Source organism: Xenopus tropicalis, chromosome 5, assembly GCF_000004195.4.
Source record: "Xenopus tropicalis strain Nigerian chromosome 5, UCB_Xtro_10.0, whole genome shotgun sequence".
Taxonomy (NCBI): Eukaryota; Metazoa; Chordata; class Amphibia; order Anura; family Pipidae; genus Xenopus; species Xenopus tropicalis.
Genome location: NC_030681.2, coordinates 2,635,961 through 2,662,741, shown reverse-complemented (window position 1 = coordinate 2,662,741; position 26,781 = coordinate 2,635,961). Strand labels below are relative to the sequence as shown.

General features: G+C 57.9%; 1 protein-coding gene across 2 annotated transcripts; it reads left to right on the top strand.

Moving 5' to 3' along the window:
* tjap1 (tight junction associated protein 1) lies at positions 1–26,077 on the top strand. 2 transcript variants are annotated; one of them, XM_031901846.1, is made up of 10 exons: positions 1–116; positions 9,875–10,011; positions 11,463–11,508; positions 13,184–13,308; positions 15,841–15,869; positions 17,871–18,032; positions 20,047–20,113; positions 21,288–21,395; positions 22,324–22,407; positions 23,765–26,077. In XM_031901846.1, the coding sequence occupies exons 4-10, from the start codon at positions 13,195–13,197 to the stop codon at positions 24,965–24,967; spliced, it is 1,767 nt and encodes a 588-aa protein (XP_031757706.1). In that variant the 5' UTR covers positions 1–116; positions 9,875–10,011; positions 11,463–11,508; positions 13,184–13,194; the 3' UTR covers positions 24,968–26,077. The 2 variants fall into 2 exon arrangements, with proteins under 2 accessions (XP_031757706.1, XP_031757705.1); XM_031901845.1 differs by lacking the exons at positions 1–116; positions 9,875–10,011; positions 11,463–11,508; positions 13,184–13,308 and adding an exon at positions 13,315–14,337.
* The last annotated feature ends 704 nt before the right edge of the window (positions 26,078–26,781 follow it).

Here is a 26,781-nt window from a genome sequence, read left to right as displayed (position 1 = left end):
ATCACAGGAATCTCCGAGTCGGCGGATCATGTGACAGAGCTGCTGACGTCAGACGCCGAGCGTTGGGATTCCGGAGTGTTACCCGGCGTGCCCTGCGGCAAGATGGCGGCCCGGAGGTGAGGCGGGAGGGGGGGCGGCAGGAGCTGGTCTGTGGGAGGGATGGGAGGCTGCGGGGGGCACACAGGGAGCTTGAGTTGGGGAGCCGGGTGGGTAGGGAGGGTGTCGGGCCAGAATGTAGGGTTACAGGGAGGGGAGCCGCTCAGTTGCGGGGGGAAGAGTTTGGGGGTGCCGGTAGAAGTTGAGGTGCTTGCAGCTGTGGGTTTGTGGGTGCTGCTGGGCGCCCCTGTCAGTGCGGTGATTTATACTGGGGGGGAGAGAGGGGCTGAAGGGGCAGGTAGGAAGCGTCTGGGGGTAACAGCTCCCCAAGGTACTGAGGGGGGGGGGGGGGCAGTGATTGGGGTACAGCTGGGGGGGGGGGGGCTTATAATTGGGAGATTGTACAGGTAATAATTGTTAGGGACCCTGTGTAATGGGGGGGAGTCCGGTAATACTGTTCTGATACACGGGGGGGGCGCTGTTCTACAACGGGGGGGCGCTGTTCTACAGGGCCACGGGGGGGCGCTGTTCTACACGGGGGGGCGCTGTTCTGTTCTAGGGGCGCTGTTCTACACGGGGGGGCGCTGTTTCTACACGGGGGGGCGCTGTTCTACACGGGGGGGCGCTGTTATACACGGGGGGGGCGCTGTTATATCACGGGGGGGGCGCTGTTATACACGGGGGGGGCGCTGTTATACCGGGGGGGGCGCTGTTATACACGGGGGGGGGCGCTGTTCTACACGGGGGGGGGGGGCGCTGTTCTACACGGGGGGGGGGGCGCTGTTCTACACGGGGGGGGGGGGGGCGCTGTTCATACACGGGGGGGGGGCGCTGTTATACACGGGGGGGGGCACTGTTAGGGATCTGATACACAGGGGGCACTGTTAGGGGATCTGATACACAGGGGGGCACTGTTAGGGATCTGATACACAGGGGGGGCACTGTTAGGGATCTGATACACAGGGGGGCACTGTTAGGGATCTGATACACAGGGGGCACTGTTAGGGATCTGATACACAGGGGGGCACTGTTAGGGATCTGATACACAGGGGGGCACTGTTAGGGATCTGATACACAGGGGGGCACTGTTAGGGATCTGATACACAGGGGGCACTGTTAGGGATCTGATACACAGGGGGCACTGTTAGGGATCTGATACACAGGGGGGCACTGTTAGGGATCTGATACACAGGGGGGCACTGTTAGGGATCTGATACACTGGGGGGCACTGTTATGGATCTGATACACTGGGGGGCACTGTTAGGGATCTGATACACTGGGGGCACTGTTAGGGATCTGATACACTGGGGGCACTGTTAGGGATCTGATACACTGGGGGCACTGTTAGGGATCTGATACACTGGGGGCACTGTTAGGGATCTGATACACAGGGGGGCACTGTTAGGGATCTGATACACAGGGGGGCACTGTTAGGGATCTGATACACAGGGGGGCACTGTTAGGGATCTGATACACAGGGGGGCACTGTTAGGGATCTGATACACAGGGGGGCACTGTTAGGGATCTGATACACAGGGGGCACTGTTAGGGATCTGATACACAGGGGGCACTGTTAGGGATCTGATACACAGGGGGGCAATATTCGTTGGGGGGAGCCTGTATAAAAGTGAATGCCGTGTATAGGACCTGGGGCAGTGCCCTTGTTACAGGCAGTTCTTTGCTGGCATGTGGGACAGGGCCACTGAGGGAACAAGCCCCCCCCCCCAAGCTCCATGACTGGGAATAAAGGCAGCGGCAGTTGTGTGGGGTCGGGGGCCTGGGCAGAACCAGGGGTGGTAATTCCGGCAGCTGCACCGATATAATGTAAGTGAATGGCAGGTATCAATGCCGCTCTGTTAGGCTGGGTGAGATGGGGCAGATCCAGTTTAGGGGGTACTGAGAGAGCCACAGTTATAGGCTTAATAGGGAACTTCACCTTTACATTAATAGTGTGTTATAGATTGGCCTATTAGCAAGGTTTCAATCAGCCTTCATTTGTGCTATATTGTAAAGAAAGCTAGAATCTCAGCCATAAAGCAAGGCAGGACTGCTGCTTACAATGGGGGGGATCAGATAGGATCTGTGCCACTGTGACAGAATGCTCTGTTATACAGATAGCTAGAATCTCAGCCATAAAGCAGGGCAGGACTGCTGCTTACAATGGGGGGGATCAGATAGGATCTGTGCCACTGTGACAGAATGCTCTGTTATACAGATAGCTAGAATCTCAGCCATAAAGCAGGGCAGGACTGCTGCTTACAATTGGGGGATCAGAAAGGATCTGTGCCACTGTGACAGAATGCTCTGTTATACAGATAGCTAGAATCTCAGCCATAAAGCAGGGCAGGACTGCTGCTTACAATGGGGGGGATCAGATAGGATCTGTGCCACTGTGACAGAATGCTCTGTTATACAGATAGCTAGAATCTCAGCCATAAAGCAGGGCAGGACTGCTGCTTACAATGGGGGGGATCAGATAGGATCTGTGCCACTGTGACAGAATGCTCTGTTATACAGATAGCTAGAATCTCAGCCATAAAGCAGGGCAGGACTGCTGCTTACAATGGGGGGATCAGATAGGATCTGTGCCACTGTGACAGAATGCTCTGTTATACAGATAGCTAGAATCTCAGTCATAAAGCAGGGCAGGACTGCTGCTTACAATGGGGGGATCAGATAGGATCTGTGCCACTGTGACAGAATGCTCTGTTATACAGATAGCTAGAATCTCAGCCATAAAGCAGGGCAGGACTGCTGCTTACAATGGGGGGGATAGGATCTGTGCCACTGTGACAGAATGCTCTGTTATACAGATAGCTAGAATCTCAGCCATAAAGCAGGGCAGGACTGCTGCTTACAATGGGGGGATCAGATAGGATCTGTGCCACTGTGACAGAATGCTCTGTTATACAGATAGCTAGAATCTCAGCCATAAAGCAGGGCAGGACTGCTGCTTACAATGGGGGGATCAGATAGGATCTGTGCCACTGTGACAGAATGCTCTGTTATACAGATAGCTAGAATCTCAGCCATAAAGCAGGGCAGGACTGCTGCTTACAATGGGGGGATAGGATCTGTGCCACTGTGACAGAATGCTCTGTTATACAGATAGCTAGAATCTCAGCCATAAAGCAGGGCAGGACTGCTGCTTACAATGGGGGGATAGGATCTGTGCCACTGTGACAGAATGCTCTGTTATACAGATAGCTAGAATCTCAGCCATAAAGCAGGGCAGGACTGCTGCTTACAATGGGGGGATAGGATCTGTGCCACTGTGACAGAATGCTCTGTTATACAGATAGCTAGAATCTCAGCCATAAAGCAGGGCAGGACTGCTGCTTACAATGGGGGGATCAGATAGGATCTGTGCCACTGTGACAGAATGCTCTGTTATACAGATAGCTAGAATCTCAGCCATAAAGCAGGGCAGGACTGCTGCTTACAATGGGGGGATCAGATAGGATCTGTGCCACTGTGACAGAATGCTCTGTTATACAGATAGCTAGAATCTCAGCCATAAAGCAGGGCAGGACTGCTGCTTACAATGGGGGGATAGGATCTGTGCCACTGTGACAGAATGCTCTGTTATACAGATAGCTAGAATCTCAGCCATAAAGCAGGGCAGGACTGCTGCTTACAATGGGGGGATCAGATAGGATCTGTGCCACTGTGACAGAATGCTCTGTTATACAGATAGCTAGAATCTCAGCCATAAAGCAGGGCAGGACTGCTGCTTACAATGGGGGGATCAGATAGGATCTGTGCCACTGTGACAGAATGCTCTGTTATACAGATAGCTAGAATCTCAGCCATAAAGCAGGGCAGGACTGCTGCTTACAATGGGGGGATAGGATCTGTGCCACTGTGACAGAATGCTCTGTTATACAGATAGCTAGAATCTCAGCCATAAAGCAGGGCAGGACTGCTGCTTACAATGGGGGGATCAGATAGGATCTGTGCCACTGTGACAGAATGCTCTGTTATACAGATAGCTAGAATCTCAGCCATAAAGCAGGGCAGGACTGCTGCTTACAATGGGGGGGGGGGATAGGATCTGTGCCACTGTGACAGAATGCTCTGTTATACAGATAGCTAGAATCTCAGCCATAAAGCAGGGCAGGACTGCTGCTTACAATGGGGGGGATCAGATAGGATCTGTGCCACTGTGACAGAATGCTCTGTTATACAGATAGCTAGAATCTCAGCCATAAAGCAGGGCAGGACTGCTGCTTACAATGGGGGGATCAGATAGGATCTGTGCCACTGTGACAGAATGCTCTGTTATACAGATAGCTAGAATCTCAGCCATAAAGCAGGGCAGGACTGCTGCTTACAATGGGGGGGATGAGATAGGATAAAGCTGGATGTGACGCTCACTATTCTGTCGTTACCAGACACCAGTAGAGAGAGGGTTAAGTGCTTATCTGACTCTAAGACTAATGTTCCTCCCTGAGCCCAAATGATCTCTGGAGTTTGACCCCATCCCTCCCTCCCTCCCAGCCGGCCGGACTCACTGCCCCAAGAGACTTTAGGTTTCCCAGGAGCAGCCGCTGAGTGGGGGGCAACGCTGAGTGGGGGGCAACGCTGGGCAGAAGGGACGGAACCTCGGGTCGGTATGTGTTTGCCTTGTGCTTGGGGAACCGGAACCGTGGAACCTCTGGTTAACCCTTTCCTCATTTGCTTAGGCAGTTGGGGGGGGCCCAGAGTAAGGGCCCCTATTGAAGGGTACTAAGTGCCTATGGGGGGGGGGGGGGGGAGTTGTGTGTGTATAGGATTCACTCATAGAGAATAATAGGGAACTCCTTGTACCTTGGTCATGTGACACCTTGTTTGTCTCTCCCCTTGTACTTGTCACTGCCCATATCTCCATAGAAACAAAGGGGGTTCCAGTCTGTGCCCCCTGATTTGCTGTATCTCTGCACCCAACCCTGTGTGTCGTTGTTTCTCGCGGGCTGGAGCTGCCATGTTGGTTTTTCTCTGCAATGGATAAAAGCATGTCTGCAGTGCAATGTCGCCCCCCGGTGCTTAGTGCTGGAGTATAGCAGATCTGTGATTGGTCGTTAGTGTGGGTTGGCTGGGTACAGGTGCCATAGCTCCCTTGTGTTGCCCTCAGTGGGGCATATGCCATGTCCAGTTACCCCCAGTGGGGCATATGCCATGTCCAGTTGCTCCCAGTGGGGCATATGCCATGTCCAGTTGCTCCCAGTGGGGCATATGCCATGTCCAGTTACCCCCAGTGGGGCATATGCCATGTCCAGTTGCTCCCAGTGGGGCATATGCCATGTCCAGTTACCCCCAGTGGGGCATATGCCATGTCCAGTTGCTCCCAGTGGGGCATATGCCATGTCCAGTTACCCCCAGTGGGGCATATGCCATGTCCAGTTGCTCCCAGTGGGGCATATGCCATGTCCAGTTACCCCCAGTGGGGCATATGCCATGTCCAGTTACCCCCAGTGGGGCATATGCCATGTCCAGTTGCTCCCAGTGGGCCCCCCCCATTGCTGTGTGTTGGGGGGGGCTGATTGCTGCCTTTGTGTCTCTGCCCCGACCCGTAACCCTATCCTGCTGCCGCCACTGACACCCAACACTCCCACCCGTGGGGGGGGGGGGGGGGCGACACCTGAGCCGGCAGCTTGAGTTTCCTGGAGCCTGACACCCAAACCTACAGCAGCAGCCTGGCATCTACGGGGCAGGGGTCAGTGAGAGAGGTGGGCACCCCCGGGCACCCTACCCACCCCCACAGCGGGGGATATAGTTTCTATTGTGCAACTGACTGTGCCACCTGCCGGCCCTGGCACCATAACAATAGGGCGGAATGTTCATTGGCCGGCGCCCAAATTAGTGCCATGGGGGCATCATCATAACATGGCACCTGTCACCCCTCACACCTTTGTGCTGCCAGTCAGTCTGGGCCCTGCCCTTAACCCTTACATCACCTCCCCTGAGACTGGGGCCCCACTCTGGCACCATTACAGGGCCCAAATCCAAACCCCATAGAGACAAGTGATTGGCCAGGGGATGTCACATGTCGTGGCCCCTTGTCCAGTCATCTCCACCATCTTCTGTCTCTATTGTGGCATCATTTTGCCCTACTGCCCCCGACTTGCCCTACTCTGCTCATTCAGTTGCCCCTCTGTACACTGCCCCTGACTTGCCCTACTCTGCTCAATCAGTTGCCCCTCTGTACACTGCCCCTGACTTGCCCTACTCTGCTCAATCAGTTGCCCCTCTGTACATTGCCCCCGACTTGCCCTACTCTGCTAAATCAGTTGCCCCTCTGTACACTGCCCCTGACTTGCCCTACTCTGCTCAATCAGTTGCCCCTCTGTACACTGCCCCTGACTTGCCCTACTCTGCTCAATCAGTTGCCCCTCTGTACACTGCCCCTGACTTGCCCTACTCTGCTCAATCAGTTGCCCCTCTGTACACTGCCCCCGACTTGCCCTACTCTGCTCAATCAGTTGCCCCTCTGTACACTGCCCCCGACTTGCCCTACTCTGCTAAATCAGTTGCCCCTCTGTACACTGCCCCCGACTTGCCCTACTCTGCTAAATCAGTTGCCCCTCTGTACACTGCCCCCGACTTGCCCTACTCTGCTCAATCAGTTGCCCCTCTGTACACTGCCCCCGACTTGCCCTACTCTGCTAAATCAGTTGCCCCTCTGTACGCTGCCCCTGACTTGCCCTACTCTGCTCATTCAGTTGCCCCTCTGTACGCTGCCCCTGACTTGCCCTACTCTGCTCATTCAGTTGCCTCTCTGTACGCTGCCCCTGACTTGCCCTACCCTGCTCAATCAGTTGCCCCTCTGTACACTGCCCCCGACTTGCCCTACTCAATCAGTTGCCCCTCTGTACACTGCCCCCGACTTGCCCTACTCAATCAGTTGCCCCTCTGTACGCTGCCCCCGACTTGCCCTACTCAATCAGTTGCCCCTCTGTACGCTGCCCCCGACTTGCCCTACTCAATCAGTTGCCCCTCTGTACACTGCCCCCGACTTGCCCTACTCAATCAGTTGCCCCTCTGTACGCTGCCCCCGACTTGCCCTACTCAATCAGTTGCCCCTCTGTACGCTGCCCCCGACTTGCCCTACTCAATCAGTTGCCCCTCTGTACACTGCCCCCGACTTGCCCTACTCAATCAGTTGCCCCTCTGTACGCTGCCCCTGGGCACAGAGCTGCCTGTAGGAGCAGAGGGTGCGCAGCAGTGCAGTAGAGCGAGGCTGGGGCCCCGGCAGGGCACAGATCTCTCATTCCTGGATTCGCTCAGGTTTCCAGCCCTGCTGGGTCTTGTCCGGACGTGGGTGGGTGGGTGCTGCTGTGTCTCGGGGCCCCCCCGTGTGTATTCCTGGCTCACAGGCCCCATCCACATTCTTCCTGTACAAGTCAGAGAGGCGCACGCTGTTTGTGCCCCCGGGGCATGGAGTTATGGGAGGCAGGTAACAGGAGTGGCAGCGCTGCGCGTGTCTGTACCTGGCCACACCTGGGGCCCCCGGGCAGGGGGGGGGGGGGGAGAGAAAAGCCTTTTGGGCTCTGTTAATAATTTATCCCATTGTATCTGATTCCTGGGGGGGAACTTAGAGCAGAACTTACCCATTGGTCACTACCCCCCCCCCGCTGGACCCCTGGCCATAGCTTCCATGTAAGTGCTAATACCCCGCCCCAGTGGCCCCCACACCTCCAGCCCCGGCCGCTAAGTGTCACATAGCAAGTTCATTCCTGTAGACTCAAAGTATATTTGCTCAGTAGGCCCAGTTGGATCAGAACCAGGCTGTGCTGGATGTACCCAGAACTGCTGCAGAACAGCTTTGCACACACTGCCCCCTGCTGGCTGCTCCTACATATCCCAAGTGCTAGAGAAGTAGCAATGTGCAGAGCTCCCCCTGCTGGCTGCTCCTACATATCCCAAGTGCTGGAGAAGTAGCAATGTGCAGAGCTCCCCCTGCTGGCTGCTCCTACATATCCCAAGTGCTGGAGAAGTAGCAATGTGCAGAGCTCCCCCTGCTGGCTGCTCCTACATAGCCCAAGTGCTGGAGAAGTAGCAATGTGCAGAGCTCCCCCTGCTGGCTGCTCCTACTACATAGCCCAAGTGCTGGAGAAGTAGCAATGTGCAGAGCTCCCCCTGCTGGCTGCTCCTACTACATAGCCCAAGTGCTGGAGAAGTAGATGATGTGCAGAGCTCCCCCTGCTGGCTGCTCCTACTACATAGCCCAAGTGCTGGAGAAGTAGATGATGTGCAGAGCTCCCCCTGCTGGCTGCTCCTACTACATAGCCCAAGTGCTGGAGAAGTAGATGATGTGCAGAGCTCCCCCTGCTGGCAGTCAGTGGCAGTGCGCAATTGCAAAAGGCTTGTGTCTAACTGAATAGCATGAAAATGTGATTGGTTCTGTCTGGCAAGGGACTTGGTGGAATCAAATAGATTAGTTCTGTCTGGCCAGAGGCTTGGTGGAACCATCTATCTATCTATCTGTCTGTCTGTCTGTCTGTCTGTCTGTCTGTCTGTCTGTCTGTCTGTCTGTCTATCTATCTATCTGGTTCCACTAAGTCTCTCTACACACGGTATCTGAGTGCATCGATGCAACCGATCTATTTGACTCCACGGAGTCTATCGCCAGATAAAACCAAATAGATTGCTTCTGTCTGGGGAAAGGGGTGCTGGGTGCCAGGGCTACAGAGGGTGATGTTGGGGGGGGGGAATGGGCGCTGGGTGCCAGGGCTACTGAGGGTGATGTTGGGGGGGGGGAATGGGCGCTGGGTGCCAGGGCTACAGAGGGTGATATTGGGGGGGGGGAATGGGCGCTGGGTGCCAGGGCTACAGAGGGTGATGTTGGGGGGGGGGAATGGGCGCTGGGTGCCAGGGCTACTGAGGGTGATGTTGGGGGGGGGGAATGGGCGCTGGGTGCCAGGGCTACAGAGGGTGATGTTGGGGGGGGGGGGGGGGAATGGGCGCTGGGTGCCAGGGCTACAGAGGGTGATATTGGGGGGGGGTGGGCGCTGGGTGCCAGGGCTACAGAGGGTGATGTTGGGGGGGGGGGGAATGGGCGCTGGGTGCCAGGGCTACAGAGGGTGATGTTGGGGGGGGGGGGGGAATGGGCGCTGGGTGCCAGGGCTACAGAGGGTGATGATGGGCGCTGGGTGCCAGGGCTACAGAGGGGTGATGATGGGTGCCAGGGCTACAGAGGGTGATGTTGGGGGGGGGGGGGGAATGGGCGCTGGGTGCCAGGGCTACAGAGGGTGATGTTGGGGGGGGGGGGGGGGGGGAATGGGCGCTGGGTGCCAGGGCTACAGAGGGTGATGATGGGCGCTGGGTGCCAGGGCTACAGAGGGGTGATGATGGGTGCTGGGTGCCAGGGCTACAGAGGGTGATGTTGGGGGGGGGGGGGGAATGGGCGCTGGGTGCCAGGGCTACAGAGGGTGATGATGGGCGCTGGGTGCCAGGGCTACAGAGGGTGATGATGGGCGCTGGGTGCCAGGGCTACAGAGGGTGATGTTGGGGGGGGCAATGGGTGCTGGGTGCCAGGGCTAGAGAGGGTGATGATGGGCACTGGGTGCCAGGGCTACAGAGGGTGATGATGGGTGCTGGGTGCCAGGGCTACAGAGGGTGATGATGGGTGGGTGCCAGGACTACAGAGGGTGATGATTGGTGCTGGGTGCCAGGGCTACAGAGGGTGATGATGGGTGCTGGGTGCCAGGGCTACAGTGGGTGATGATGGGTGCTGGGTGCCAGGGCTACAGAGGAGACAGAATAGAGCTGCTGATGAATGTTTCTCCTCTGGTTACAGCAGGCAGAGCCGGGGGGGTTAAGTTACCTGCTGGGGGGGTTCGGTTACCTGCCGGGAGACAAAGAGCCGAGGGAAAGCGGAGAAAGAGCAGCAGGAACATGTGTGAGAGGAGCAGGGAGTCCTGACAAGGTGGCACCGTGAGTATCTACTGACTGTAATTACCCCCCCGCACTCTGGTACTTACCCCTCCCCCCTCACTCTGGTACTTACCCCCCCCCCCGCACTCTGGTACTTACCCCCCCCACTCTGGTACTTACCCCTCCTGCACTCTGGTACTTACCCCTCCCCCCGCACTCTGGTACTTACCCCTCCCCCCGCACTCTGGTACTTACCCCTCCCCCCGCACTCTGGTACTTACCCCTCCCCCCGCACTCTGGTACTTACCCCTCCCCCCGCACTCTGGTACTTAGCTCCCCCCCCCCGCACTCTGGTACTTACCCCCCCCACTCTGGTACTTACCCCTCCTGCACTCTGGTACTTACCCCTCCCCCCGCACTCTGGTACTTACCCCTCCCCCCGCACTCTGGTACTTAGCTCCCCCCCCGCACTCTGGTACTTACCCCCCCCACTCTGGTACTTACCCCTCCCCCCGCACTCTGGTACTTACCCCCCCCCGCACTCTGGTACTTACCCCCCCCCCCGCACTCTGGTACTTACCCCCCCCCCCCCGCACTCTGGTACTTACCCCCCCCCCCGCACTCTGGTACTTACCCCTCCCGCGCTCTGGTACTTACCCCTCCCCCTGTATTCTGGTACTTACCCCCCTGCCCTCACTGATACCCCCCCCCCCGCGCACTCTTCTTTCTTCCTCACTTGCACCATCTTATTTAACCCTGACTGGAACTCTGTGTGTGTGTATATAAATATATATATATAATATGATATTTGATTCCCCCGGGGGTGTAGGGGCGCTAATGGACGCACCCTTGGTTCTCACTTACAGAGCCCTGGTGTCCCCAAGATTTCTCCTGTCTGCACAGAGAGAGGGGTCGGGGGGGGGGGCGCAGAGAGAGCAGGGTCGGGGGGGGCGCAGAGAGAGCAGGGTCGGGGGGGGCGCAGAGAGAGCGGGGTCGGGGGGGGCGCAGAGAGAGCGGGGTCGGGGGGGCGCAGAGAGAGCGGGGTCGGGGGGGCTTAGAGAGAGCGGGGTCGGGGGGCTTAGAGAGAGCGGGGTCGGGGGGCTTAGAGAGAGCGGGGTCGGGGGGCTTAGAGAGAGCGGGGTCGGGGGGGGCAGAGGGAGCGGGGTCGGGGGCTTAGAGAGAGCGGGGTCGGGGGCTTAGAGAGAGCGGGGTCGGGGGGCTTAGAGAGAGCGGGGTCGGGGGCTTAGAGAGAGCGGGGTCGGGGGCTTAGAGAGAGAGGGGTCGGGGGCTTAGAGAGAGAGGGGTCGGGGGGGCGCAGAGAGAGCGGGGTCGGCTCTCTATAGTCCATTCCCCAGCCTGTCCCCTGTCTGTTTTCATTCTGTCTGACTCCCTAGGGACCCCCCCCCCCCACCTGCCCCAGTGCTGCTCCCGCTTCTCTAGGTGCCGACTGGCACAGCGCCCCCCCGCACTGTCTGTGGCATAACTGTGTATTTGTTGTTTGTGCCCTGCAGGGGTCCTCACTCGGACTCTTCTGATTTGCTGATCAGGTCCTTCCTGGTAAGTACAGACCGACCGTTACTCTTCTTTGGATTGGGACTTGGATTGGATGGGGAAAAAATTATGTAATAATAGTTTGTTGTTATTTGTCTGTATATTTGTATTTATACATATGGGTAGGGGGTGCCATAGTGTTTCCCTTAGACAGTACAGTATGGGGGTACAGCTTATTGTGTGCCCAGAACATTCCTTCTCTGTATATTTGTATTTATACATATGGGTAGGGGGTGCCATAGTGTTTCCCTTAGACAGTACAGTATGGGGGTACAGCTTATTGTGTGCCCAGAACATTCCTTCTCTGTATATTTGTATTTATACATATGGGTAGGGGGTGCCATAGTGTTTCCCTTAGACAGTACAGTATGGGGGTACAGCTTATTGTGTGCCCAGAACATTCCTTCTCTGTATATTTGTATTTATACATATGGGTAGGGGGTGCCATAGTGTTTCCCTTAGACAGTACAGTATGGGGGTGGAGCTTATTGTGTGCCCAGAACATTCCCATACAAACCAGTTGCAGTGCATTAAACTCCATGCAGATGCAATTGGCTCCACCCCTCAATTAACCATGTACTGGTGCTTAGCAAGGACTGTTTCTGGGAATTTTGGGGGTCTGGTTAGGGGGTTTCAGACTGGGGTAGGGCATTTCTTGGGAAGGGCAGTGTCGAGTGAGTGAGTGAGAGAGTGAGTGAGAGTGAGTGAGAGCCGGGCAGAGTTAGGAGAGTGCCCGTGCCCCCCTGCCGTCTCTCCCCCGTGCCCCCCTGCCGTCTCTCCCCCGTGCCCCCCTGCCGTCTCTCCCCCGTGCCCCCCTGCCGTCTCTCCCCCGTGCCCCCCTGCCGTCTCTCCCCCGTGCCCCCCTGCCGTCTCTCCCCCGTGCCCCCCTGCCGTCTCTCCCCCGTGCCCCCCTGCCGTCTCTCCCCCGTGCCCCCTGCCGTCTCTCCCCCGTGCCCCCCTGCCGTCTCTCCCCCGTGCCCCCCTGCCGTCTCTCCCCCGTGCCCCCCTGCCGTCTCTCCCCCGTGCCCCCCTGCCGTCTCTCCCCCGTGCCCCCCTGCCGTCTCTCCCCCGTGCCCCCCTGCCGTCTCTCCCCCCGTGCCCCCCTGCCGTCTCTCCCCCGTGCCCCCCTGCCGTCTCTCCCCCGTGCCCCCCTGCCGTCTCTCCCCCGTGCCCCCCTGCCGTCTCTCCCCCGTGGCCCCCCTGCCGTCTCTCCCCCGTGCCCCCCTGCCGTCTCTCCCCCGTGCCCCCCTGCCGTCTCTCCCCCCGTGCCCCGCTGTCTCTCCCCCGTGCCCCCCTGCCGTCTCTCCCCCGTGCCCCCCTGCCGTCTCTCCCCCGTGCCCCCCTGCCGTCTCTCCCCCGTGCCCCCCTGCCGTCTCTCCCCCGTGCCCCCCTGCCGTCTCTCCCCCGTGCCCCCCTGCCGTCTCTCCCCCGTGCCCCCCTGCTGTCTCTCCCCTGTGCCCCGCTGTCTCTCCTGGGTCAATAGACCTCTCCCTGCTGAGTTCACGCCCATTGCAGGGATCAATACGGAGCCTGTGGCTGCTGCCCTATGTGTGTGTGTGTGTGTGTGGCAGCTGGCGAGGCTTCCCTGCAGTAGCGCTGGTGCCCACTTACCCGCTGTCTCTGCCAGGCACACTGTAGGCCCCTCCGTGCCCCTCATGCCCTCTGCGTTTCTCCTCGGCAGGAGCAGCAAGAATGAGCAGCACTGCCGGCGCCAAGAAGCCTTACCGTAAAGCCCCGCCGCAGCACCGGGAGACGCGCCATGAGGTGCCAGGGCCCAGAGAGGAGGTGCCGGAGAAAGCCAGCCAGGTAAAGGTGATGCCAGCGCGCCAGCGGGCACAGGTAGCGCAGCTAAAAGATACACAGGGCTCCGACGCCTGCAATTTCAGCTGCTCCTCTACTTGGTCTTTAGCCTCCAGCAATGAGAGAGATGGTGAGGGGCCGGGGGGGCTGAGGGGCAGAGCGGGCACATTGTTCCGCAGGGTCAGGTCGCTGCAGGCCAAGGGCAAACAGGGCAGGGGTTCCAGGCTGAGGGGCTTGCGGAGGTTCCTGAGCCGCAGTGAAGAGAACATTACAGGGGCAACGGGGCAGCAGCGGGAGGGCAAGAGCCGGAGCCTGGAACGCAGCCTGGCATTCAAAGAAACGGCCGAGGTGCTGGCACCCAGGAAATGCCAACTGCAGTCTCCCTGCGCCCAACCGCTCAAGAGCATCCTGAAGCACCCGGGCACCCTCAGTCTCAGCTCCGAGGCACCGGGCAGCGCAGCATGGAGACTGGCGGAGCGGCTGAACTCGCCTGTGGCCCTCTCGCCCGCGGCCCTCTCGCCCGCGGCCCTCTCGCCCTCTCACAGGGACTCCCGGAGGTTCCGGACCCCCTCCCCAGACAAGAGCCAAGAGGACAAGGCCCGCTTCTCCCAGTTCTTGGATGAGATCACTTTCCGGGTGCTGAGCCCAACCAACGGGCCGGGGGGCAGGCAGAGGGCATCGGGGCGCGGTACTGATGAGGAATCCCCCACCTCTGAGCAGTGGGCTGTGCCAGAAGCACTGTCTGGGGTCCGGAGGTCTCAGGAACATGGAGACCCCTCACGCAGGTCCGGGAAGTCTCCGGGGGGCTCGGTGGACAATGATGGGGTTGTTGGCCAGGCAGAGGCAGGGGTATTACCTTGGGGGCTGAGGGAGGGAACTAGACAACAGAAGCCTTCAGTGGCCAAATTGGCCAAACCTCAAACCTCATCTGAGCTGAGCTTCATGGACTCGGAGTCCCTCTCCTCCCACCTGAGCCCAGAGGCTACAAGCCCCTCCCCTAGAGCTTCCTCCTCATTGGCCGGCAGTCACAGTAAGGTAAGTGCCCACGTTTCTACCACTGCTTCTCTCTCAATCTGCCCCATGCATTTTCATTCTGCGCAATGCATTTTCATTCTGCCCCATGCATTTTCATTCTGCCCCATGCATTCCCATTCTGCCCCATGCATTCCCATTCTGCCCCATGCATTCCCATTCTGCCCCATGCATTCCCATTCTGCCCCATGCATTCCCATTCTGCCCCATGCATTCCCATTCTGCCCCATGCATTCCCATTCTGCCCCATGCATTCCCATTCTGCCCCATGCATTCCCATTCTGCCCCGCCCCATGCATTCCCATTCTGCCCCATGCATTCCCATTCTGCCCCATGCATTCCCATTCTGCCCCATGCATTCCCATTCTGCCCCATGCATTCCATTCTGCCCCATGCATTCCCATTCTGCCCCATGCATTCCCATTCTGCCCCATGCATTCCCATTCTGCCCCATGCATTCCCATTCTGCCCCATGCATTCCCATTCTGCCCCATGCATTCCCATTCTTCCCCATGCATTCCCATTCTTCCCCATGCATTTTCATTCTGCCCCATGCATTCCCATTCTTCCCCATGCATTCCCATTCTTCCCCATGCATTTTCATTCTGCCCCATGCATTTTCATTCTGCCCCATGCATTTCCATTCTGCCCCATCCCATTGCTCATTCTGCCCCATCCCATTGCTCATTCTGCCCCATCCCATTGCTCATTCTGCCCCATCCCATTGCTCATTCTGCCCCATCCCATTGCTCATTCTGCCCCATCCCATTGCTCATTCTGCCCCATCGCATTGCTCATATAACCCTCCAGCTCCCCTTTATTTTACTTCTCTCTCCTACAATCTACCTTTTACCCCCCCCCCCCCCCCCCCCCGTTCCATTTTCAGACTATTGGCTAAAATATTTATATGTTTTTAGTACCAAAAGTCTGGAGCTCCCCATAACGGAAAGACCCCTTATCCAGAGAGCCCACGTGCCATTCCGGATGGTACATCCCCGTGCCAAGTTTAATCTGGGGCTTATTGGCCCACAGTTACCCGTCATTATCCGGTCATTAATTGATTGGCAGAGAATTTTCTCTCCTGTTGGTTTTCCCAGTGAGCGCCCCCTAGTGGCACAACCCAATCTGTCTGTATCAATATATATTATTATTAACATTTATTTATAAAGCGCCAACATATTCCGCAGCGCTGTACAATAGGTTTCCATAGATAACAAATATCTGCCCCACCCTGGCATTTGCCCCTTTGTTCTTACCCAGCGACTCTCTCTCCTGCCTTTTCCTCTGCCCCCCCCCCCCCCCCCCAGCTCATTTCTCTCACTCCCGGATCTTGGCCGACAATGTGATAGAGCAAAGCAGAATTGGTTTCTGGGAGTTTTTCCTTCCTCGTTAAGGATCTGATTAGCAATGGGGCATTCCCTGCAGAGCTTCTGCCCCTGGCCATGGGGGTGTGGCTGGGCGTGGCTATGCGCAGGGTCATGTGACTGATTCTCTCCTTTCCCACAGGAGCTGCAGACAGAAGGGGAACGTATCCAGTAAGTACTGGGTCATGGGAAATAACCTGCACCCTTTGGGGGCATCAGTATATACCATGCCAGGGCAAAACAACTCTGGGATAATGAATTCATGTTAAAGGGGAACTAAAGCCTAGAAAAGAATCTTGGGGAACCAGCCCAGAGGTACAGCCGCCTTATAACAGGGTCTTGGATCTTGTTAGGCCGCCTGTTATGTCAGTGGCACTGCACATGCTCAGTGGGCTCTGGGCTGCTGGGGAGGAGCTAAGCTTAGGGGGTGTGGAAATGATATAAACCATGATACAGTGGAGCCCCCTGTTTTCTGTCTGGGGGAGCGACAAGCATAGAAAGTGATCAAGCCCCGCCCACTCCCATTTACCTTGAAGCTCACTGGCAGCCAATGGGGGCTTTGGTATCTCATTGGGGGCCCCAGGGGCTGAAGGGAACTTGCCCTTTAATCTTTTGCCGCTATTGATTTAGAAGTCAATATGGTCTGGCCCTTGTGCCCCCTACTTATAACGTCAGTGGGACGGACTCTCCCCATGCTGGACTGTACCAAACTGAGTAATGGGGGGGTTCTTCCCTCTCTCTGTGCTCTGATATTCCCCCCCCCCGGTCTGTAATTAGTAGGAGATAAATCTGTTTGGAAGAGGTTCTATTCAGGCCGCCGTACATAGAGCCCGGGGGCCCATTTGTGTTTCATAACAGGAGGGGGGGGGGTGGGGGAGTACAGTGTTTGGGGCCTGGGAATGCCTCTCTGCTGGGGGGGGCCTCATTCATTGTTAGATTTGTGCAACTGCGTCACAGCCGCTCAATAGGGCCCCCCGGGCAGTCAATTAAATGCCTGTCACTGCAGCTCTGTGATCACATGACTCCTGAGCCAATGGGGGTGGGGGTCAGAGGGAGAGAGAACCTTATATCCTGAGCCAATGGGGGGGGGGGGCAGAGTGAGAGAGAACCTTATATCCTGAGTCAATGAGGGTGGAGATCAGAGGGAGAACCTTGTATCCTGGGCCAATGGGGGGGGGGGGGGGGGCGCAGAGTGAGAGAGAACATTATATACTGAGCCAAAGGGGGGGGGCATTAAGAGAACCTTATATCCTGGACCAGTGGGGAGTTGGTGGGTGAGCCAATTGAGGGGGGGGGGGGTAGGGGTAGATTTTAATATCTTAAACCAGTGGGGGTCAATGGGAAGGGCTTTGTATCCTGAGCCAATGGGAAGGGCTTTGTATCCTGAGCCAATGGGAAGGGCTTTGTTTCCTGAGCCAATGGGAAGGGCTTTGTATCCTGAGCCAATGGGAAGGGCTTTGTATCCTGAGCCAATGGGAAGGGCTTTGTATCCTGAGCCAATGGGAAGGGCTTTGTATCCTGAGCCAATGGGAAGGGCTTTGTATCCTGAGCCAATGGGAAGGGCTTTGTATCCTGAGCCAATGGGAAGGGCTTTGTATCCTGAGCCAATGGGAAGGGCTTTGTATCCTGAGCCAATGGGAAGGGCTTTGTATCCTGAGCCAATGGGAAGGGCTTTATATCCTGATTTGGTAGATTATAAGAGACCGGGATCTGATTGGTCTGTAACTTAAATATAATTTAAATTCCTCAAGTGAATTGGCTCCCATTTGCACAGATAGAGCCCACCCTGCCAGCAGTTACCCCCCCAAGGGGCATTTATTTCCGTGCCGTGTGTGCCAGCTTGGAAGTCTCACCCTGAAAGGCGCCCCAACCATAAAGTTTTGGGGAGCCCAGAAATACCAAGCGGCACCCACACATGAACCCCTATATAGAGAGGGGGTGCCTGCAAAATTCAAAAAATGTGCCCCCCTTGGCTGGGCAAACTCAATATGGCAGGGTGGCGCCATCCCCATTGTGCCCCAGCAGCTGCCAAACATGCCCCCCCCCCTCCACCCAGCTCTGCCCAGCCTCAGCACCCGGTACCTGCACTGTAGGATCCCACTCATGAGCAGTTGTATGGGCGCCCCCTGCACTGCTGCCCCATACACACCAACCCCTGTATCTGCCCCTCAGGTTCCTGCAGCACCAGAACGATGAGCTGCGCCGGCGCCTGGCCTACGCCACCACCAAGATGGAAGCCATGGAGCACGAGGTGGACGCCCGGGGGCAATACTCGGAGATGGAACTGAGTCGCAACAGGGAGGAGCTGGAAAAGCTGAAGGACAAATTCCGTAGGTGGGTTGTGGCCTTTTCCCATCTTTCTGGGGGGTCCTGTGACCCCCACTTCTTACTCTGCCCCCACTCACCCCTGTATCTGCCCCTCATATCCCTCTGCCCCACTCACCCCTGTATCTGCCCCTCATATCCCTCTGCCCCACTCACCCCTGTATCTGCCCCCACTCACCCCTGTATCTGCCCCCACTCACCCCTGTATCTGCCCCTCATATCCCTCTGCCACACTCACCCCTGTATCTGCCCCCACTCACCCCTGTATCTGCCCCCACTCACCCCTGTATCTGCCCCCTCATATCCCTCTGCCCCACTCACCCCTGTATCTGCCCCCCATATCCCTCTGCCCCACTCACCACTGTATCTGCCCCTCATATCCCTCTGCCCCACTCACCCCTGTATCTGCCCCTCATATCCCTCTGCCCCACTCACCCCTGTATCTGCCCCTCATATCCCTCTGCCCCACTCACCCCTGTATCTGCCCCTCATATCCCTCTGCCCCACTCACCCCTGTATCTGCCCCCACTCACCCCTGTATCTGCCCCCACTCACCCCTGTATCTGCCCCTCATATCCCTCTGCCACACCCACCCCTGTATCTGCCCCCCATATCCCTCTGCCCCACTCACCCCTGTATCTGCCCCTCATATCCCTCTGCCCCACTCACCCCTGTATCTGCCCCCCATATCCCTCTGCCCCACTCACCCCTGTATCTGCCCCCCATATCCCTCTGCCCCACTCACCCCTGTATCTGCCCCTCATATCCCTCTGCCCCACTCACCCCTGTATCTGCCCCCCATATCCCTCTGCCCCACTCACCCCTGTATCTGCCCCTCATATCCCTCTGCCCCACTCACCCCTGTATCTGCCCCCCATATCCCTCTGCCCCACTCACCCCTGTATCTGCCCCCCATATCCCTCTGCCCAACTCACCCCTGTATCTGCCCCCCATATCCCTCTGCCCCACTCACCCCTGTATCTGCCCCCCATATCCCTCTGCCCCACTCACCCCTGTATCTGCCCCCCATATCCCTCTGCCCCACTCACCCCTGTATCTGCCCCCCATATCCCTCTGCCCAACTCACCCCTGTATCTGCCCCTCATATCCCTCTGCCCCACTCACCCCTGTATCTGCCCCTCATATCCCTCTGCCCCACTCACCCCTGTATCTGCCCCTCATATCCCTCTGCCCCACTCACCCCTGTATCTGCCCCCACTCACCCCTGTATCTGCCCCCACTCACCCCTGTATCTGCCCTCATATCCCTCTGCCACACTCACCCCTGTATCTGCCCCCCATATCCCTCTGCCCCACTCACCCCTGTATCTGCCCCTCATATCCCTCTGCCCCCACTCACCCCTGTATCTGCCCCTCATATCCCTCTGCCCCACTCACCCCTGTATCTGCCCCCCATATCCCTCTGCCCCACTCACCCCTGTATCTGCCCCTCATATCCTCTGCCCAACTCACCCCTGTATCTGCCCCCCATATCCCTCTGCCCCACTCACCCCTGTATCTGCCCCCCATATCCCTCTGCCCCACTCACCCCTGTATCTGCCCCCCATATCCCTCTGCCCCACTCACCCCTGTATCTGCCCCCCATATCCCTCTGCCCCACTCACCCCTGTATCTGCCCCTCATATCCCTCTGCCCCACTCACCCCTGTATCTGCCCCTCATATCCCTCTGCCCCACTCACCCCTGTATCTGCCCCTCATATCCCTCTGCCCCACTCACCCCTGTATCTGCCCCCACTCACCCCTGTATCTGCCCCACTCACCCCTGTATCTGCCCCTCATATCCCTCTGCCCCACTCACCCCTGTATCTGCCCCACTCACCCCTCTCTCTGCCCCCACTCACCCCTCTCTCTCTGCCCCCACTCACCCCTCTCTCTCTGCCCCCACTCACCCCTCTCTCTCTGCCCCCACTCACCCCTCTCTCTCTGCCCCCACTCACCCCTCTCTCTCTGCCCCCACTCACCCCTCTCTCTCTGCCCCCACTCACCCCTCTCTGCCCCACAGGTTACAGAACAGCTACACGGCCTCCCAGAGAGTGAACCAGGACCTGGAGGAGAAGCTGCACACTCTGGTATTACCCACAATTCCCTGTGTCATTCCGACATTTGCCCCCTTGGCCTGTAACTGGGTCACACTCTGCGCTGGGGCATTTCCTATTGGCCCTAGGGGTACGGGAGCCCCGGGGCTCTATACAGATTAGCCCTAGGGGTACGGGAGCCCCGGGGCTCTATACAGATTGGCCCTAGGGGTACGGGAGCCCCGGGGCTCTATACAGATTAGCCCTAGGGGTACGGGGCCCCGGGGCTCTATACAGATTAGCCCTAGGGGTACGGGAGCCCCGGGGCTCTATACAGATTAGCCCTAGGGGTACGGGAGCCCCGGGGCTCTATACAGATTGGCCCTAGGGGTACAGGAGCCCCGGGGCTCTATACAGATTGGCCCTAGGGGTACAGGAGCCCCGGGGCTCTATACAGATTGGCCCTAGGGGTACGGGGCCCCGGGGCTCTATACAGTTTGGCCCTAGGGGTACGGGAGCCCCGGGGCTCTATACAGATTGGCCCTAGGGGTACGGGGCCCCGGGGCTCTATACAGTTTGGCCCTAGGGGTACGGGGCCCCGGGGCTCTATACAGTTTGGCCCTAGGGGTACGGGGCCCCGGGGCTCTATACAGTTTGGCCCTAGGGGTACGGGAGCCCCGGGGCTCTATACAGATTGGCCCTAGGGGTACGGGAGCCCCGGGGCTCTATACAGTTTGGCCCTAGGGGTACGGGAGCCCCGGGGCTCTATACAGTTTGGCCCTAGGGGTACAGGAGCCCCAGGGCTCTATACAGTTTGGCCCTAGGGGTACGGGAGCCATGTTGTATCACTTTCAACTTCACCTGTCTCTCTTTCTCTCTCTCTCTCTCTCTCTCTCTCATGCTGTCTCTTTCCCATCCAGGCGTCACTCAGCCAGAGTTGGATCTATTCAGTTGCGTTTGGTAGATTGGGGGGGGGGGGGGTTGGTTACCATCTCACCCTGTCTGGGCCCCCAGCCCTCCCCTTGTTGCCCCCTGCTCACGCCCACTAGATATTTGCCCTCAGCCCCAATAGGTATTATTATTCCCTCAGATTCCCAGAATTCCTTCCCACCTTCTGTCTGTCTGGGGGTCTCACTGGGGGTGGGTTCCTCCAGCCCACTCTGTGCCCCCCCCCCCCAAACTCGCTGTCACCCTGCCCTCTCCTTAACCCTTTCTCTGCCCCCCACAGATAAAGAAAGCTGAGATGGACAGGAAAACGTTGGACTGGGAGATAGTGGAGCTCACAAACAAACTGCTGGATGCAAAAACCACCATCAACAAACTGGAAGAGCTGAATGTAAGTGCGGGGGGGGGGGCATTGTATATGTGGGGGCTATGTAGGAGTTGGGGGACTGTAGGGTGTAGCATTGTATATGGGGGGGCTATGTAGGAGTTGGGGGACTGTAGGGTGTAGCATTGTATATGGGGGGGCTATGTAGGAGTTGGGGGACTGTAGGGTGTAGCATTGTATATGGGGGGGCTATGTAGGAGTTGGGGGACTTTAGGGTGTAGCATTGTATATGGGGGGGCTATGTAGGAGTTGGGGGACTTTAGGGTGTAGCATTGTATATGGGGGGGCTATGTAGGAGTTGGGGGACTGTAGGGTGTAGCATTGTATATGGGGGGGCTATGTAGGAGTTGGGGGACTTTAGGGTGTAGCATTGTATATGGGGGGGCTATGTAGGAGTTGGGGGACTGTAGTAGCACAGGCTATCGGGCAGGAGCAGTAGGGGCTCTATGGTGTAACGCAGGCAGTTAGAGAGCGGCAGGGCAGCATATGGGGGGGTAGAACATTGGGGGGTAACAGGCAGGAGTAGGGCAGTTAGAGAGCAGCAGGGGGGGTAGAACATATGGGGGGTAGAACATTGGGGGGTAACAGGCAGGAGTAGGGCAGTTAGAGAGCAGCAGGGGGGGTAGAACATATGGGGGGGTAGAACATTGGGGGGTAACAGGCAGGAGTAGGGCAGTTAGAGAGCAGCAGGGGGGGTAGAACATATGGGGGGGTAGAACATTGGGGGTAACAGGCAGGAGTAGGGCAGTTAGAGAGCAGCAGGGGGGGTAGAACATTGGGGGGGTAACAGGCAGGAGTAGGGCAGTTAGAGAGCGGCGGGGGGGTAGAACATATGGGGGGGTAGAACATATGGGGGGGTAGAACATATGGGGGGGTAACAGGCAGGAGGGGGGCAGTAGATGAGAGTTGGTGACACTTGTGATCTCTCACTCAGGATCGGTATCGGCAGGACTGTAACCTCGCCGTGCAGCTCCTCAAATGTAACAAGTCCCACTTCCGCAACCACAAGTTTGCCGATGTGAGTATATGGGGGGGCTGAGTGTGAGTATATGGGGGGGCTGAGTGTGAGTATATGGGGGGGCTGAGTGTGAGTATATGGGGGGGCTGAGTGTGAGTATATGGGGGGGCTGAGTGTGAGTATATGGGGGGGCTGAGTGTGAGTATATGGGGGGGCTGAGTGAGTATATGGGGGGGCTGAGTGTGAGTATGGGGGGGCTGAGTGTGAGTATATGGGGGGGCTGAGTGTGAGTATATGGGGGGGCTGAGTGTGAGTATACGGGAGGGGCTGAGTGTGAGTATACGGGGAGGGGCTGAGTGTGAGTATACGGGGGGGGCTGAGTGTGAGTATATGGGGAGGGGCTGAGTGTGAGTATACGGGGAGGGGCTGAGTGTGAGTATACGGGGAGGGGCTGAGTGTGAGTATACGGGGAGGGGCTGAGTGTGAGTATACGGGGAGGGCTGAGTGTGAGTATACGGGGAGGGGCTGAGTGTGAGTATACGGGGAGGGGCTGAGTGTGAGTATATGGGGGGGCTGAGTGTGAGTATATGGGGGGGCTGAGTGTGAGTATATGGGGGGCTGAGTGTGAGTATATGGGGGGGCTGAGTGTGAGTATATGGGGGGGGCTGAGTGTGAGTATATGGGGGGGCTGAGTGTGAGTATATGGGGGGGCTGAGTGTGAGTATATGGGGGGGCTGAGTGTGAGTATACGGGGAGGGGCTGAGTGTGCGTATACGGGGAGGGGCTGAGTGTGAGTATACGGGGAGGGGCTGAGTGTGAGTATACGGGGAGGGGCTGAGTGTGAGTATATGGGGAGGGGCTGAGTGTGAGTATATGGGGAGGGGCTGAGTGTGAGTATATGGGGAGGGGCTGAGTGTGAGTATACGGGGAGGGGCTGAGTGTGAGTATACGGGGAGGGGCTGAGTGTGAGTATACGGGGAGGGGCTGAGTGTGAGTATACGGGGAGGGGCTGAGTGTGAGTATACGGGGAGGGGCTGAGTGTGAGTATATGGGGGGGCTGAGTGGGAGTATATGGGGGGGGGCTGAGTGGGAGTATATGGGGGGGGCTGAGTGGGAGTATATGGCGGGGGGCTGAGTGTGAGTATATGGGGAGGGGCTGAGTGTGAGTATATGGGGGGGCTGAGTGGGAGTATATGGGGGGGGCTGAGTGGGAGTATATGGGGGGGGCTGAGTGGGAGTATATGGGGGGGGCTGAGTGGGAGTATATGGGGGGGGGCTGAGTGGGAGTATATGGCGGGGGGCTGAGTGTGAGTATATGGGGGGGGCTGAGTGTGAGTATATGGGGATGCTGAGTGGGAGTATATGGCGGGGGGCTGAGTGTGAGTGAGATCACTGAGTGCTTGCTCTGTCCCCCCAGCTTCCCTACAGACTGCAGGACCTGGTGGCCAAACACATGCAGAGTTCGCCGACCCCCCCGGGCTCCGGGCAGGACAGTCCGTCTGGCCCCTGCCAGTCAGGCCCCTCCCAGTCGGACGTGGTGCCCACCTCAGTCATCGCCCGAGTGCTGGAGAAGCCGGAGTCGCTCATCCTGAACTCGGCCACATCAGGCAGCGGGGGGGGCCCCACGGCGGAGGACGTGTTTGTGCACGTGGACATGAGTGGCTCCGGGGGGAGAGCGAGGAACGGGGGGCGCCGGCAGCACAATGGGGGTCTCCAACACCAGGGCAGCACCGACAGTGCTTCTGAAGATCCGCCCACTTTTGAAAAACTCAACCCGTACCCCACCCCTCCCCCGCCCCACCCCATGTACCCCGGGCGCAAAGTCATCGAGTTCTCCGACGAGAAGGTGCGGATCCCCAAAAACAGCCCCCTGCCCAACTGCACCTATGCAACCCGCCAAGCCATCTCCCTCAGCTTGGTACAGGGGGAGGAGGGCCCCGACCGGCACCGCACCGTGCCCAACAGCCCCGCCTCCACAGCCAGCTACCCGCAGCGGGCACGCAGCGCCGATAACCCCGCCCGCTCCCCCGTCAGCAGCGCCGCCCCCAGCTCCGCCAGCTCCGAGGAGGACATGTTGGCCAATTGGCAGAGAATGTTTGTGGAGAAGTCCGCGCCCAGCACCGAGGGCTGCCTGGCCCACCGGACCTCCTACAGCCGGGACTCGGCGGCCGAGCTGCAGAAGAGGTTCAGTCGCTCCATGCAGGAACTCAGTTGGGCGGCGCAGGCCTTCTCTGAGCGCGAGAGCTTCGGCCAAGGTTGGGCGGGGGGCCGGGACGCCAGTCTGGAAGAAGAGGGCACGGTGGGAAGCCGCCGGGGGCACGTGCCCAGTCACTATGGCAAGGAGTTCTCCCAGGAAGAAGCCCAGGACTTGCTCTCTGGGGCGGTGGAAGAGGAGGATGAGGAGGAGGGGGCAGAATATATGTTGCCCCCAGAGGAGGCAGAAGAGGAGGAGCAAATAATAGAGGAGGAGACTCTGGCAGAGGGGCGGGACGGGCTGAGTACGGAGACTCCTCCCCCAAACACTCGGCCCCACCGCAGCCCCAAACGTATGGGCGTCCATCACCTCCACCGTAAGGACAGCCTGACGCGGGCGCAGGAGCAGGGCAACCTGCTGAATTAGGGGAGTGGCTAATATCTGGGGGGGCTCCGTAGCCGCCATTCCCATGGCAACGACACTCCAGGGGGCGAGGCGGGCGCCCGTAGGCCATTGGCTGCCAACCCGCCTCAATCATAATATGCATTTATTAACACTACGTTAGGGGGGGGGGGGGAGTCTCCTCCTCCCTTTATATTGTGTCCCGGGGCCACAGAGGTGCCAGCTGCTTCCTATTGGATGAGGCACCATGGGCACCAGGCAGTATTAACTCTTCCAGTATCTAAGGGCTCTGCGCCCAGCGGTGCCGCCTTGGCAAGGGGGCCGGCCCTTCAGCCATTCCAGCTGCTCCGTGTGAATGTAAGGGTTAAATCTCCTACTGGGATCTTCCATGGGGGGGGCAATGGAGTTGCCATGGTTACCACCGTTCCCAGTGTGCAATATTTCACGTCTGTTTTTTTTAACTGAATTTTGAGTCTTTATTGGACTTTCTCCCCCCCCCCGACCCCCCCCTCCTGATGCTTTGTTTCCCTGTATTGGGGGGCGCAGGGTGCTATCGGGGGGGGGGGGGGGTCTCATCTGGTTTAGTTTCATTTTGTTTGTTTTTGGTTTGTTTTGTTTAATTGTTGCAATAAACAGTGTGCGGTGTCCCCGCCCCTCCCGGGGGGGCCCTGGTTCTCTAACCGGTCCAACGGTACCAGAACCCCCAGCTGTGGGACTCTATGGACCCCTTGCACCCGTCACCTTTATGACACACAGTATGTAAAGCTGTACGATTGGCTTCCAATAGATCTTGTAACCTATAGCAACCAGGTGTCTGATGTTTTTATTTCAGTTGCTATGGGTTACAAGGCCTAAACACTCCGGTGCAAAGGGTGCGCAGGTCCATGGTTGGGGAATCATTGGGCACTGGGGCTTATTCTTCTCATTTTTATTACCCCCCCCCCCCCCCCAGGCTGCTCTGTGTATTGGCTTTGTGCCCCCAGACTTGTACCGGGGGGGCAGTATTACCGGCAATGTGCCCCCCTATTGCCCCCGCCCCACAGATCTCAGACTGTTAATCGCATTTAGTATTATTTTCCAGATTTTTTTCAGAACTGTCTATTTTCTGAGGAGAAATAAAACTATTTTAAAATACCTCGTTTCTTTCTGTTTTGTTGGCGGGAAGGGAAACCCCGAGGGGGCGGAGCCGGGCACAGGGGCCCCGCCATAAGCACCGCCCTCCCTTCCCATCATGCCCCAGGCAGCGCGGGGATTGGCCCTCAGTTCAGTGAGTGAATCCTACGTGGGACACGGAACCCGGATCTCGGTAATTGCCCTTAGCACCGAGGTACTGGGGCAGATAATGCGACGTATGGGGTCCAACGAGGTTCCCTGACCAACGGGAGGTTCCAACCAGCACAGAAATATTAGGGGGGCACGGGATGATTATTTTAGGATTTGGTCGAACCCAGAATCCTTTGTGAAAGAATTGGCCGAATGCCGAACGAACCATAAGGATTTGGATTGGCCAGGAGCGCGGATTCGGCGATTCCAAATTCTGCTGAAATAGGCGGGATCCAGTATTGGGCACATCCCTAGTAGATATGGGCAGGTACCGGTTCTGAAGGCCCGAGTACAGGGGGCAAGCAGGTGCTGACTGGGTCGGGAAGGGCAACACTATTATGGGAAATGTTCTGGCACCAATAGAAACCCGTTGTGACCGTAGAGACCCGCCCGACAGAAGGATCCCAGTAACAGATTCTGATTTCATTGGCTTTGGGCCAAATCGCTACCTGTTGCCCCTCGTCATCCATCATGTGACCGACTGGGGCAGCGCTGAGATCTACATGGGTGATTGG

What these genes read in the sequence shown, in the direction of transcription:
- tjap1 (XM_031901845.1), top strand. Translation starts at nt 13,318, where the DNA reads ATGCCAGCGCGCCAGCGGGCACAGGTAGCGCAGCTAAAAGATACACAG. An exon ending in TGGCCGGCAGTCACAGTAAG is followed by an intron (nt 14,338 to 15,840) that starts GTAAGTGCCCAC and finishes CCTTTCCCACAG; the next exon opens with GAGCTGCAGACAGAAGGGGA. An exon ending in CTGAAGGACAAATTCCGTAG is followed by an intron (nt 18,033 to 20,046) that starts GTGGGTTGTGGC and finishes TCTGCCCCACAG; the next exon opens with GTTACAGAACAGCTACACGG.